The sequence below is a fragment of the Cyrtonyx montezumae genome, unplaced genomic scaffold, assembly GCF_038088225.1.
Source record: "Cyrtonyx montezumae isolate F1298 unplaced genomic scaffold, pur_monq_1.0 scaffold_23, whole genome shotgun sequence".
Classification (NCBI taxonomy): domain Eukaryota; kingdom Metazoa; phylum Chordata; class Aves; order Galliformes; family Odontophoridae; genus Cyrtonyx; species Cyrtonyx montezumae.
Window position 1 is genome coordinate 6,158,036 of NW_027071970.1, and position 14,303 is coordinate 6,172,338.

The following is a 14,303-nucleotide window of genomic DNA, read 5'->3' on the forward strand; positions in this document are numbered from 1 at the left end:
TTAAGACACATGCTTGCAACCCACTGAAATTAATGGCTAACATTGATTCCATTGGGGTTCAGACAAACAGCAGCATAGATGGGCACAAAGTTGCCGACTTCACTGGATAAGCTTCAGCCTCTGAAGAGAGAAAGCTGCAAACGTGGAACTGCACAATATTTAAATGTTTTGGTTAGAAATGCACCTTTTTGCTAGCACAGTTATTCTGATGAAAACAGACCCATTGTCTGGAGGAATAATAACAGCTGCAGAAACATTTTATAAGAGGTGTTCACAGAAAGCAGTACATGCTTACATGAGAAAATGCAAAACTTAACATAGACAGTAACTCATCATTAAAAACAAGCTATCATTAGCTAGAAGTTAAACAGTATATTCAATTCCCAATTTTATAGATTGTCTATACACTTGTCTGTTATTCTTGTTGACAGCACGATTAAAAGGTGTATGAAAACAAAGAGGAAAAAAGAAGAGCAATGCTTACCTTTTTCGCTTTTTAGCCAGTGTTCCCAGCTATTCTAATTAGAACCTGAAGTGAAATATTCCAGGAAACTGGAACTGTTAAAAAACTGGAACTGTTAAAAAATAACTTTAATTGCAATTAAGTCAATATTTCCTCTCCAATATCAAACCCAGCAAAGGTACCGAGGTAATGTTAAAACAGCCTGTTCCAGAAGCTCAGTATCACTCAACTTAATGGGAACTTCTCGTCAGAAGAAGTGAAGGTAAAGAAATAAACTGAGATTAACTCTATCAATGCAGTTCCCTCCTTTTCTGATAGAAATTTCTCAGTATTTTTAAACACGTTGCTAGCATTTCTTAATTAACTTCTTTAAAATATTTTTACCTATCAGCCACAACCACAGCTACCAGATGGTCTTGTAGTAAGGTATTTTTTCCACCATATTTTCCATTCTAAAACCCAAATAGCTAAATATGGAATAGTTTAGCCTGCACAATACTCTGCACTGTATTTCAATAAGTTTCTGAGTTAGGTCTCGAGGAGTCCTCATGCAGCATGTCAACACACATGGACTGTGAACACAGCTGTTAGACCTCATTAGCAGCAATTAACATCAGGGTGTATTTGAGACCATACGTACTTCATCTAGAGTTGTTTTAAATTTAAAACAATTTAGAAGGTTGCCCAGCCTGGAATAATGGCTGTTCAGTTTATGCATCAGAGGCAGCCAGGTACCAACATTCCTTATCAATCTGTCTAGTTTCCTTCACATATATTTCTATCATAAGAAGCAGCATTAAAAAACGTAAATACATGAGCTGAAGATCTGTGCAAAATTAACAACAACAAAAAACATTTACTAAAAAATACATTCTTTATTACTTTGTTCATTCACAACGCAATAAATATCAGATAATACATGAGGGACCCAGCAATGCTCAGACTTGTCTGCACCACGGTGTGGTTTGACAAACAAGCCGTCATCAGCTGGCATCCAGAGAAAAGAACTCAATTATTTTTAACTTTCACACATAGTCAGTGGTTTGTGGCATACATCAGCCCATCTCAGCTGACATCAGTCAGGCTTTTAAAAACAGTTCTTAAGGACCATCCCGGAAAGTTACTTTCAGAATCTTGCAGGAAAAAAAGCACAAATCGCACTACTTTCCTTATTCTACCTTGCAGTCTATACCAGGATTAGGTTTTTGTGGGTGTGAATGAAGTTTTACTTCAGGTGGCAACACTTTCCATTAAATGGGGAGTAGAACTAGGCTGTGGTACATAATACAGGATCCATTTTCATGAAGTCCACACAGCAATTGTAAAACCAAGAGATTTCTATAATTTGAAGGACACTTACAGGCCTCAGTTTCAAACACTAAATATATTCAGGACACATTTCCTTGAGATCTCTTCATTGGCTGTCCCAAATAATTTTTGATTTTGCAGTGAATGAAATTAAACTTTCACTGATAGAGACAGGCAGTTCAATCTGCTGGATGCATTACTATGACGGAGGGGAGAAGCCATTTCACATGAGTGAACACTGATGATTTCACTCATGGAAGCAAAATGAACTGTAATAAGTAATCACTGGGGAAAAGATCTTGCACACATCACATTACGGTGCAGTCAGAGGTGGGATGTTCTCAGCAAAATCTCTGCAGACTGAGATGATCTGTACCTCAGGGTTTTGAAATAGTAAGTAAAATATCTTACAAATCCTAATTTATTGCAAATATTTTACAGCTGAGAAAATCCAGTAGGGTTTTTGGCTCTATCATTCTCACCGGGCCTCAATGAAAGGAAACAAATTTCTGAAGGTGCAGGTACACATGTGCAGATATAACATTTTGATACCAGTTCCTCTAAAAGTTGCAATATTCAAGCAGTATTATGACTACATTACCACTCAAAATATTTCTGTACAAGGTTACTGACGATTTCAAAGATGAAAAATTACATCAGCAGATCTGAAAGGGAATAACCACTCACAGTCAAACTGCATCACACCTTCTTGAATCAAAAAGCTTTGAAGAGAAAGGATTTAGTATTTCTTTTGTTGTTTTTTAAGCCAGAACAAATCCTTGAAACCAGAGTATTCAAGTGTAAACAACTGTGATCAATACTGACTATTTTACCACATCTGATCCATTTTTGCCTAATAGTTTCTCTGACAAGTACAGTTCTCATGATAGGGAAACATTTCATACTTGAAAAAAACCCAACAATCTTCATCCATGTTGCAGGCTACAGCAGCAAAACAGTCAGAGAAAAAATAACAAAAGGTGTACATGATCACCAGACTGCTCTTCCAAAACGTGTAACAGGTGGAACGTAGGACAGCTATGAAAATATCAGATTACACATGCAAAAACACTTGTACAGATTAATTACAAAAAGGATGCATTTTGTTTTACCTGAAGTTGATCTCTCCCTTTTCTACAAATGCAACTCTAATGTAAAGGCTGCAAGAAATTAAGTGACTGTGCATATCAAAACGTTGGCAACTGCAACTTGGCTTGAAATTCTACATGCCTTGTACTGTGCCTTTGTCAAGCTACTTACACATATTTAACTTATTCCTTCTGCAAAAGAACTTTAATCACATTTCTAATGATTCTCCATTGCCACAAATTAGCCAGCATCTCCCTCTCGTGGACAGAAGGAAAACTACAAGAAACTTCCAATAGCTTAATTATTACTCTGGTCAACACTCCAAAAGTTTGCAAGTAATTACGTATTAAATTTTAAAGGGGAGGGGCGGGGCAGAAGAAGGGGTGACTGTGTACCTGCTGTTAGGAATCTTCTACCAGTGAGCACAAATCTTAACGTTCAGTATTAGGATCAGTAGTGAACCATTCAAGCACTTAAGAGAAAGTACAACTACCAAAATTCTAAGGAAGGCTCTGTCTGGTGACCGGCATCTGTACGAAAGCAGTGCAGGACACTTCTGTTGGCAGTCAAACGGGAACTAGTTAAATTTAAGAAGGCTAAGATGTTAGTGACTTTTTATATATTTTTGTACAGAAAGCTGCAATTACTCCTTAGCTCTCAGAAAGAAAAAGAGCTATATCCAGTTTCAAAGAGAGTGTTTGTTACAGTGTGAACTACAAAAGCATGGGGGGAATGAAAAAGGTTTCTGGAACTCAAACTATCAAAGCTGTTTTAACTTCAAGTGCCCCTTTTCTTTCCAGATATTTTTTGTGCTTTTTTTCCTCCTTTCCAGGGATGGTATTTAACCTCAGCAACCTGTGACTGTTGCATCCAGGCCGGAACGTTTTGTAATATGCAACTTGGTAATTTCCTCAGCACAGGTAGGGTGAATGCCAATTGTCTTCATTAGCTGAGGATATGTAGCACCACATCTACCAAAAGAAAGAAAAAAAGAATTGTCCTAAGAGTTGAGACAGAGAGAATTAAGGAATTTATCCCAAGTCACAACTGAACCTGTGGAAAAAAAAGAAAAAAAGAAAAAAACCTGCAAAAACCACTAGAATAACTGCAGCTTTCAGCTTTTTTTTTTTTTTTTTGTGTACATACATGTGTTTCAGCAACTCCAGATGGAAACACATGCACACACACAGAGGAAGATGATCTTAATTAGGACTGCAAGCAAGAATCTGCTGAAGGAAGCAATAACAGGATATTTTTCCACAATCTAATGCTTGCACTGAAATTACCAATGTTATAAGCATTGGGAAAAAAAAAACTGCCATTTGAGAGAAAGAAAAGAAAAAAAAGTTGAGCTAAAAGTCCCGCTAGCCTAATCTCTTGTCCAGTAACATTCTGAGATTTGATCACTTTCCTTTGTGCAGCTATCTCTGGTAGGTCACGCTGTTAAAATAGCTCAAATAGGCCTAAACATAAAAATTACTTCAAATTCTCTATGGCATAGCATTCTATCTCTGCACAAAATATAACAAAAAGAGCTACAGGAGTCTTCTGGTGTCCCATCTACACAACCCAGGGAGGCACCCAAAGCAAAAACCACTGCTGTGCTACTAGAGCACTAAGTGGAGATGGATGATGGAAAAAAAACACCTGTGGAGAGACTGAAGTAAGAACTAATATTTGAGAATGGAGAACAGCAACTTTTAGAGTGGGAGTTGTACACTGAAAACTCAGGATTTATGAAATACAATAGAAACCAATACAAGGGTCTGACCTGCTGAAAACCTCTTACTGTGGCTAAAGTTTTAATTTCCCTCAGGCAGGGCAGAAAAGCACTCCAGTTTCATATGCTGCTTTTTCACTGGTTATTTTGGATAAAACTTCAAAACAACATCCTAAAAAATGTAGTTCTAGTCTATACTGCTGGCAATTAATGGACTACAAACACATGTTGAAAATGTGTACTCAGGGTACACTGCAATCAGTGATTTCCAAGATACTCCTCATGTGAAATCGAGGTCCTGTCTTCTTGATCATTCTGCATTTAATTTTTGCTAGTAAAGCTAAAACTGCAAAAGAATAGCGATGATATCTATAACAATAAGCTAGCACCCTAATTGGGAGGACTTTTAAGTAATCTGTGTTGCAAGATTACTTAAAAGTCTTTAAAGTACTGTAATTTAGCAATGGAATGATTTAGAAATCGATATTTCTGACAACATGAACAAGCAATAAAAAAGCAAATGAAAAACAAGCAAATCCATCACACAAGTATGATAGCAGAAACGCTCCATTTAACCAGAGAGGATCTAGAATCATTTCTTACACTTTTTAAGGGAGGACAAAGAAAATACAAGCCAAGGAAAATGCACTACTATTCGAATCTGAACACACACAGAAAGCAAAAGTTTACCTACTTGGGTAAATTCATTATTGCAATCATCAGACTGCTTGCTCTCTCACCATCACAGAGACACTGCTTCCTCACCATTGTACTGTTTAGTTTATACCTAGAAGCTTAAAATTTATGTATGTCCCTGCTGAGCTTCTAAGGAGCAATGACTGCACATTTAAACATGAGATTCGAAAGGAAATGATTAGCAGGTGAAAGAAAGTTTCTTATGGAAAGCACCAACATCCTTTTAAAAGGACTTGCAAAACAGTATAGTGATTTCCTATCCTGTGTATAGAGAGCAAAAGCAGCTTCACTCTGAGAAAGCGAAGATTGCTAAGGTAATACACAATTATTTCTTTTGTTTTAATGATATCAAGCCAACAGTATATATTCCTCAGTTGTTTTTTAACTGTATCCAGTATTACAATAACTAAATCCAGTATATCTTAATGAAAAACTGCAGTATTTTTAGTAAAAATATGTGCAATACTACATAAAAGTAACAAAAAGCATGGATTCTTTATAGTGTTGCCAAAAATAGGCAGCTATCTTTTATAATCTTACAATAACTTTAAAAGCAGGCTTTAGAAGCTAGAGACATTCTTTTGTACTTACTTGATTCCAAGAGCAAATCCTTGAATAACTTCCCCAGCATTTGGTCCAATGAAATGAAGGCCGAGGATTCGTTGCTCTCTCTCTCGTAAGCACACCATCTGAAAACAATACATTACATAGCAATCTTAGAACATCTGAAGATAAGGCATGGAGCTGAATTAAATGAAACTGCAGTGCCCCAAGATCCTAGTTCAGCTGTCGAATCCCACTGTGCCAAGAACTTACACACTTGCTTAAATCTTGCTGACTTCAATAGACCCCACGTTTGTCCTTGAGCACTTCCCTGAACCAAAGCTTTATTAGTGTATTTCTTTCAGACTTCAGGGAGCCACTGACCACAGTTTGTGATATACTGAATACTTTCTTGTTTGTCGTTTGTATAACATCTTAAAAATACCTTCATTAGTCTGAATGGTAGACTAGAGACATTTTGACACTGAAGGAACACCTTAACAATCCTCCAAGCTTTTGCAGGTATTCTTGGCACCTAATCAGCAGTATTTCCAAAGATCACTACCAATCATAGTACATTTTGTGACTCTGTAATTCCTTACACTTACAGAAGCCTGTTTAATGAGATCCATTTAGCACATGAACCATGAAACTTAAATAGGAGTCAAGTCTTGGAAGTAGTCAACAATAAAGGCAACAAAGCATCTGTAAGGACCTGAGTGAACATACACTTCAGTTCCATTAGAGAATGTATAGAGAACTTTTTCTGCTTCTTTAAGGACGTGATGCTTATCACTGTGAAAAGAAATCCAGTCTATCCTTGTGCACCCATCACTGTCACCAATCTATTAGGATCCTCTACTCAGTAAAGGCTTGGATTTTTCTTTAGGAATTCAAAGAACAGCAGCAATTCCAACATGATACTGTAAAAACAAATTTAAAGAAAAACCCCTCTGGCACTACAGTATTAAACTGTAAGTTTAATGTTTGTTCACACGGTTTGAGTGTTTCATATCAACTATACTCAACACCAATCAACAGTTACTATGACATTACTATTTTGTCTTCAAATATTCACTTTCACTGACACAATTTAAGGGGAATAGCTAACAAAAATTAGCATCACCTTAGCTGCAGTAGTGCTTGGGATTACTAAGGCAAAGCTGCTAAACTATTTACGTGAGTCAGAAGTGACATAATATAGTTAGAAATACTGGTTACAATTATGACAACGGATATTCTTTACATAATGCAATAATAATAGCATATTAATTTGTGATGGACCTACAGAAGTTGTTACATTTATTCCAATGAGATATTTGGGAAAAAAGGAATGAAAACTGTGATATATTCTACCAATCATAGTTACATTTACCTTACCTAAGATTTTCTACTATTGGCAAGTGTATCACAAAACTTTATAAGAGTGAAGCAACTGGACTGCTCTGGGACAAGAAGTACTTCAAATTTAACGTTTTGGTCTAAACTGAGAGGTTATTGTTTTCATGCTTAAAACAGAGAACAGTTTTGTAAGCTTTATGGTTACTTTTGTTTTGTTTTTTTTGACAGCAGTATACTTTCCCAAGAGAAGGATGCTCAACTAATAACTAATAATACACAGTATAGTACAGCATAGTAACTAGTTAAGAAGTTTGCTGAGGGAAGCAGAAATTGACCTCTATGGAATCTAGAATATTTCCTTGAACCTTATAACAGAAGTCCATAGATGGTACCAATCAGTACAATGCCACCTCTGAGAAATGCTATTACCTGCAAAACACTTTCAGGATGCAGCAGGATATGTAATGAATATTAAACATTTTTAAGATACTCTAGAGAAACAGACTGTCACCAAGGAAAGATCACAACCATCTACAGTTTTTTTTCCCCACTAAATACACCTCCCTGAAGTTGGATGCACTGTGTATCTTGTATTAAGTTAAAAGCACGTTAAAAGCTCACAACACTCACTTTCACATAACACTGAGCTGCATCTCTTTCAGCCACTGTAAACTCCAAGGGTTTATAATAAGCATGATATACCTGGAAAAGAAATAGTATTTGTTAGAATGCACTACTATATTAAAAAATGCTATTTTATATAATTATCTCTAACAGTACTATACATATATAATGCTATGAAAAAAAATCACTCATGTTCATTACTATAAACAAAAATAGGGAGAGCAAACAGTTGAACACAAAACTTTCACCTAATGGTTCTTTAAAAAAAACTGAAAAAACCCCACAGAACACGCTACTCAAATCAATGCCACAAATTCAAAATTACATTTGTTTTGTTTCTTCAAATTTCTCCCAATAGTTGAAGTAATAACTTATTTATCCTGAATACGAAATCCAAGAAGCTTTCCATGTTTATAACTATGTATACAAGACAAACCATTTTTGCAGTATGAATAGAAACATTTTTATTTTCTTTAATGACTTTGCCTGAGAATCCAAGAAAATCATCATCAGCTGAACTTCCATATGTACAGAACATCATCATTCTATGCCTCACATGCCTGCCTTAGAGCAGGCAAGAATTTTGTTTTACAGTAATTTCTGTCATTCTAACAGGCACCAACACCCAGGAACTGAGATAACTCTAGAACAGTTGAGGAAGTATAAAGTGTATCTTGGAATCATGAAAACTCAGAACTGATAACTGACTGAACATGGAGTACTGCACTTTTTATTTCCATAGTTTACTGAGTCATATACTGACAGACATTCTGACAAGAGAATAAAGAAAAATAAAAATAAACCTTTTCAAGGGTGAGTTGTTTGAATTTTGTCTGATTAGATAATGATTGTGAATTTCTTCATCATAAAGTACCTTAATGTCATCCCTCTTATCAGAAGGTTGTGAATATGTACTCTAATAGATTTCTTCACCAAGCAGTGCCCAGGCATATCACATCAAGTTACTTCAGCCACAAAGAAAACACTGAATAGCTTGTGTGAATATTTCCATGGATATCCCAAAAACTTAGATTAAGGAACCTGACCAGTAATTCTGACACTTAAAGGCAATATAACCATATATTGTTGTGCAATATAATTTCTTAAAATGGCAGCTAGTTTGAAACTGTCAGACTATCAATAATTTTAAACCCACGATGGAATGGTTTCCATTGTGACATGCTGCAATATTTTTGAAGTCTGAGCTCCTCTGAACAGCTCTCATCTAGCTGCAAATACCAAATACAGTATTTTGGGGACCAAAAATGTCAGTCCAATACCACAGTCAAACTTATCTTTTCATAGCACAACTCTGATACAGCTATAAATAAAAATGTTTTCATACCTCAACATTATCTGATCCATAACACTGCACAGCCTTTTCTTCTGACAGTCCAACACAACCATATTCCAAGGGAGTAAAAACTGTAGTAGGTACCTGTTTGTGAGGAAACAGAAAGTGTGACTGTGAAACACATCAAGTATCTGTAGGGTAGATGTGACTTCAGGGGAGGATAGCCATGTCACACACTGGCCACCACACTTAGGCTGCTGTCAAAACTAGACTCCAAATGGAAAAACACTATTTACTTAAATATTCTTAAAAAATAAAAAAAAATAGAAAAGAGAGAAATATTTGGTTTTATTATAGAAAGAAGAAACGACAACTCACATTGTCATAGTCCATCAATTCTGAAGACTGGCCAAAAAGACGCCGAGCCAGCAGTTTCCCTGCAGCTATTGCCGTGGGTGTCAGTTCAGGACGGCCCTGAGAAAAAGAGCACAAAGCTTTGTTTTAACTAAAAGAGAAGTGGCATCCAACATCTTCTCCTGGGACAATGGGCAGAGGAAGGCCAAATCTTTGGAATTCCAGTCTAGCAGCTAATGCTCCAAATGGATAAGGCAGTAATAATTTCAGTCCAAACATGCTCTTAAGTCGCTCAGCTTAGTATCTGTCTTGATGGGGGAAGAAATGTAGTGAATGTGTAAAAAAAACCCTTTACATCTTATGTCATTCCCTCAAAAGCAGAGGATATTCACACATTCACCATCTGTTTCACCCCTTCTTTCCATAGAAAGTTATCAGTAAGTTTTCTGAATGGCGTTTTTACAGCAGAAAAGAACAGTATAAAGAAATACTGCTTTCAAACCCACCAGAACTTTTTTGAAAGTTGTCCGATAGTTTTACAGAACACAGACTCAACAGGTGCAAACTTTGCTATTTGCAGGCACTGACTTTCTGTGTTGGCCCGGGACTGAAGAAATGAAACACTGCTCTCCCAGCACTGCAACCACCTAGTGGAAGAGTTGGTCTTAATCTCAGGCTCTGAGAGGGGCATGAAAAGAACTGCTGCTAGCAAAAGTTAACTTCCTGCAACTGAGAAATGACATAACAGGAGACCAAGATACGCTCCAGTTTAAGTTACAAGTGCTAAGTACTTTTTATATCCAAACAGGACAAATAATAGGCTAGAATTGTAACTCCAACTGTGACACATACCACTGGGTATTTGCACTAGAGCTCCAATGCTAATTTTAAGAAGCCAGAAGTTTTTGCACACTGAAGGTAATTTCAAAGGATTTTTTTTTCCTTTAAAGTTTGAGGAAGAACAGTCTATTTAAATTAATAATATCTAAAAAGACTTCATCATTCCAGTAAAAAAAGCTTACTTAAGAACATTCAAAACTGCATCATCAGGATGCCTGTCTGAAGTCAGAAATCTAGAGGGAAAGATGTGGAAACTGCCACAACTGATAATCAACACCTTTGTGGGACACTGTAGAATGCTTTACAAGAACTGAGATCCTGCTTCATACAGCTTCTGTCTCAACCCAACTCTTGCCATATTCCTGTAAAGCCCCATTTGGGGGTGCCAGTCAGGCTGGAAGTCCTTGGAAACAGTCTTCAGCAGAAAATAAGGATTTTCCCACACACACACTGGAGTTTTTCCACTGTTTCTTCATTATCCTAACATTTTTTGAATGTTTACTGGAAGTCATCCTCTTTTCCAGCTTCTTTTCTGTACGTCACACAAGTTCTGTGCAGTGTTAGCTACCCATTTACCTCATTACACGCCCCAAGCAATTATCTGCATATTAATATGAATTTATGTTTTTCTATGTACTAATATCCTCTTTATGTTACACTTCTATTGCAAAAATAAATCGAAACAATGCTGTGTCTAAGCTGTTAACAGATAATACTGTTTCATTTGCAAAGACAAAAACTAATTTTTCCCCATAGCCCATGGCAAATCACAAAACTGAACATATATCCCTTCTCCCCCCTAAGATCCATCAGGTCATGTTTTTTCAAAACCAGCAATTTGACTTTCAAGGCTGTGAATGTCATTTACCAGATGAAATTTGCCATTTGTTTTTTCTTACACACATTTGCCTGAAACATGGCTGCCAATCATTTCTGTAGCAGGAAATACAGATGTTGTTTTGGCATTCCAGAAAAGAATAGAAGATTGGAACTAAAGATAAAATTGTGAAAACGCTGCTATGCATTCCATAAAACCCAACTAATTACTAAAACATCCATGCAGATAAAGCCCTATTTCTCATAAACAATAGCTTAAAGACCTTCCCTGGTAAATATTTGAAATGAACACTCACTTTGCAGTCATGTGTAGAACTACCCTGATGACTATTATGGATACAAATTGTTCATAAGAATCCTCCAGTGTATTATATGTTCAAACAAGATGTCTCCTAAGAGGGTTTAAAAAGCTTTGAAGTACTGTGTATTTGTTCTAACACGGCTCTTTTTTTCAGTCTGATTTCTATTCAAAGCAACATATTGTAGATCTTCTCTACACATCTTTGTTATAACACCCTTTTAAAAACATCAGATGTACACTGGAGTGCCTATAGGATAAATCTCCTACTAAGAGAATTTCTTTATACTGTGTGCCATGCTTTTCAACAAGAATACCACTGGAGGATGGATATTAACAGGCAGGGCTCATATCAGCACTGAAAAAAAAAAAAGATTCATATTAAAATTTCAGCCTGGTAATCTTCACCTTCATTTTATTTTACTGAAAATAAAAATGCCTAAAAGCAGTTTTACCCATCAGTTGAAAACATCATTTTGCCAAAGCCTGAAAAACTCTTTAAATGATAGACAAACTGACCGACCTCTGGAGTTTTCTTTTCCTCCCTTTCTCCAAATGAACAGCTTGCATAACATTAGGATTCTGTTCTTCATACAAGGGTGCAACAGGACACCCATGCACACATAGTTTCCCACTTATGCCAGATGGGTATGATTCCCAAATGAAAACACTCATTCTGACCATACCAGGAAGCTCCCATTTCCCATCTCACTCCCTTCCAATCAGCTTACGGAATTTAAAAAACAGATCTTGCTATTTGGTAGCAAGTTAGTATCTATTCAGTGTGGCCTAGTAAAGGAGGGGGGAGGATGGGCTGAGAACTACTCACAGAAGTATAAGCACTAACATGTCATGGTACCAAGGAAAATCTAACAGGTAGAGAGAAAAACAAAGAGAAATCCTGATCAGGGACACTGGAGACAAAATCCTATTTTTATAAACAATATTAGGGGTCATTGATATTCGTTCACATGGTACAAGCTTCCCCTTCCTGCTCCTTGAAAAGTCTCACACAGATGATATCACACACCAAGCTACACAGCTTCATGATTCTTAAAGAGAATCCTGCATCCTGCCAAGCTGCGCACCAATGCAGCATCGGGAACTTTGTTACACTGATGATTCCCACGTAATATTTATTATCTAAATTCATTTTGCTTAAAAAATAAAAGAAAAAGGGAAGAACAAAAGTTTGTATATTCAAACAAAAGAACTGTAATGCTCAGCAAGTGAAATTATGTCTCAGATTGTAATGGCATCAGAGAAGAACTCCTATCTCTAAACTCTATTATAAACATAGAAGTAATCACAGTATAGTACTCATATTTCCTATATTTAGCCCATACTTAGATAAAAGTTTGAGACACTATTTCTACAGTGAACTGATTTAATTGTCCAGTGCTTCCCATCAGTACACTGGACACCGCACAAAACTGTGTTGCTGTTCTTCACACATTTATAAGTGCATATTACACAACTCACATTCAAAAATCTGTACTAATAAGGACAAAACAGGAAAAGGGAATCCAAGTTTTAACAACAAAATGAAAATGACAGTAAATGAAGACTTGATTTTCTAGATCCACAGTAGGAAAGATGAGAGCATCCTGCCTCCAACTTTCTATTTCTTGCTTAACAAAATCCTCAAAGGGCAGGAGACAAAAAGCACCCAAAAGGAAATGACTTGCCTAAAATAACATGTCAGACTGGCTGCAAAAATGAGCAACAGGATTGAAGGCCTTGGCAGCACTGCCTCTAACAACTGCTTCTTGGACAAAATTAAAAAGAATAGCTCGGAAAGCAGGAGGCCTAACCAAGACATGTATCAAGGGCAAGCAGAGATTAGAGGTCACTGTGAGTAGCAATAGGACTACAGGAAATACTCCAGAGCAAGAAGTAAGCAGCACAGAGAGGAGTTTCTGTTTGAAGAGAGAAGAAAAGAGTTGTCCATAATTCCAAATCTCTGAGTGACTGAAATCATGGAGAGTAATAAAAAAAAAAAGAAAAAAAAGTGGAATAATTAAGGAAGAAAGAGTCTTCACACAATTTAAAAGGAAATGGTGACTCTTTTGCATGAAGATGGAGGTAGACAGGAAGAAACAGATATCTACATAGAGAGAAAGAGGTCAGGAATGACTAACAGATTCGTAAGATTTCAGTGCCTTTGACTGTTCTGGTGTCCAGTCAGGGACACGCAGGCAATTCCAAGACATGTGTCACCTCTTCAAAACCTCAGAAGCATCTGTAGGGCTTACAGATGGCAGAATGAGAAATATTTAAAAGACATCTCAAATTACACCATATATGGCATTTGGAGATCACTACAGTATTTTCATAAAGATGAAGAGCCTTCAACTATCAAAAACAACCTTCATAGGAAGGGATGTGCTTGTTTCCATTAAGTTCAATGGGAGGAAAGAAAATTCAGTATCTTGCAATGCCCACTTTTTATATTCTGCATTACTGCCTAAGTTCTTCAGGAACGGCAAGCAGTCGAGGAAGACATCCTCTTGTAAGTGTACAGCTCAGAATGATACACATTGTGTTTTGTGAAGATAGCATATTTGAAGGTGCCCAGCTTAGAGGAGATATTCTGAGTTCCTCTGTGAACTAAAAACAGAGGTATTAAAAGCATTTGAGTGCACTCTGATCAGGAAAGATTCTCATCACAGTTAACTGTACATTAACAACAGCACAAAATTCTGGTTTTGCACCTATAGCAAGAAATGTTTTCTGAAGTTATTAATTTTTCCTTCTTTAAAATAAAAAAATCTTTAAAATAAAAATAAAAATAAAAATATGCACTTATATTTGGTCAAAACGTTCACAAATCATGTGAATCGTTTAAAGAAGTCAAATGGCTTTAGTATTTGGAGAAATGTTGCTTTTCTTTTCT

The 14,303-nt window shown here is 36.5% G+C and overlaps 1 protein-coding gene across 1 annotated transcript in view; it reads right to left on the bottom strand.

The window, feature by feature from the left end:
• Positions 1-2,342: 2,342 nt before the first annotated feature.
• Positions 2,343-14,303, bottom strand: part of TXNRD2 (thioredoxin reductase 2) — a 31,397-nt gene continuing 19,436 nt past the window's right edge. Inside the window, exons 12-16 of the mRNA XM_065739061.1 lie at positions 9,457-9,552; positions 9,130-9,222; positions 7,791-7,862; positions 5,868-5,965; positions 2,343-3,831 (exon numbers count right to left, since the gene is read on the bottom strand). Of these exons, the coding sequence (XP_065595133.1) occupies positions 3,708-3,831; positions 5,868-5,965; positions 7,791-7,862; positions 9,130-9,222; positions 9,457-9,552 (483 nt within the window). The 3' untranslated portion in view covers positions 2,343-3,707. The remainder of the gene's footprint in view (positions 3,832-5,867; positions 5,966-7,790; positions 7,863-9,129; positions 9,223-9,456; positions 9,553-14,303) is intronic.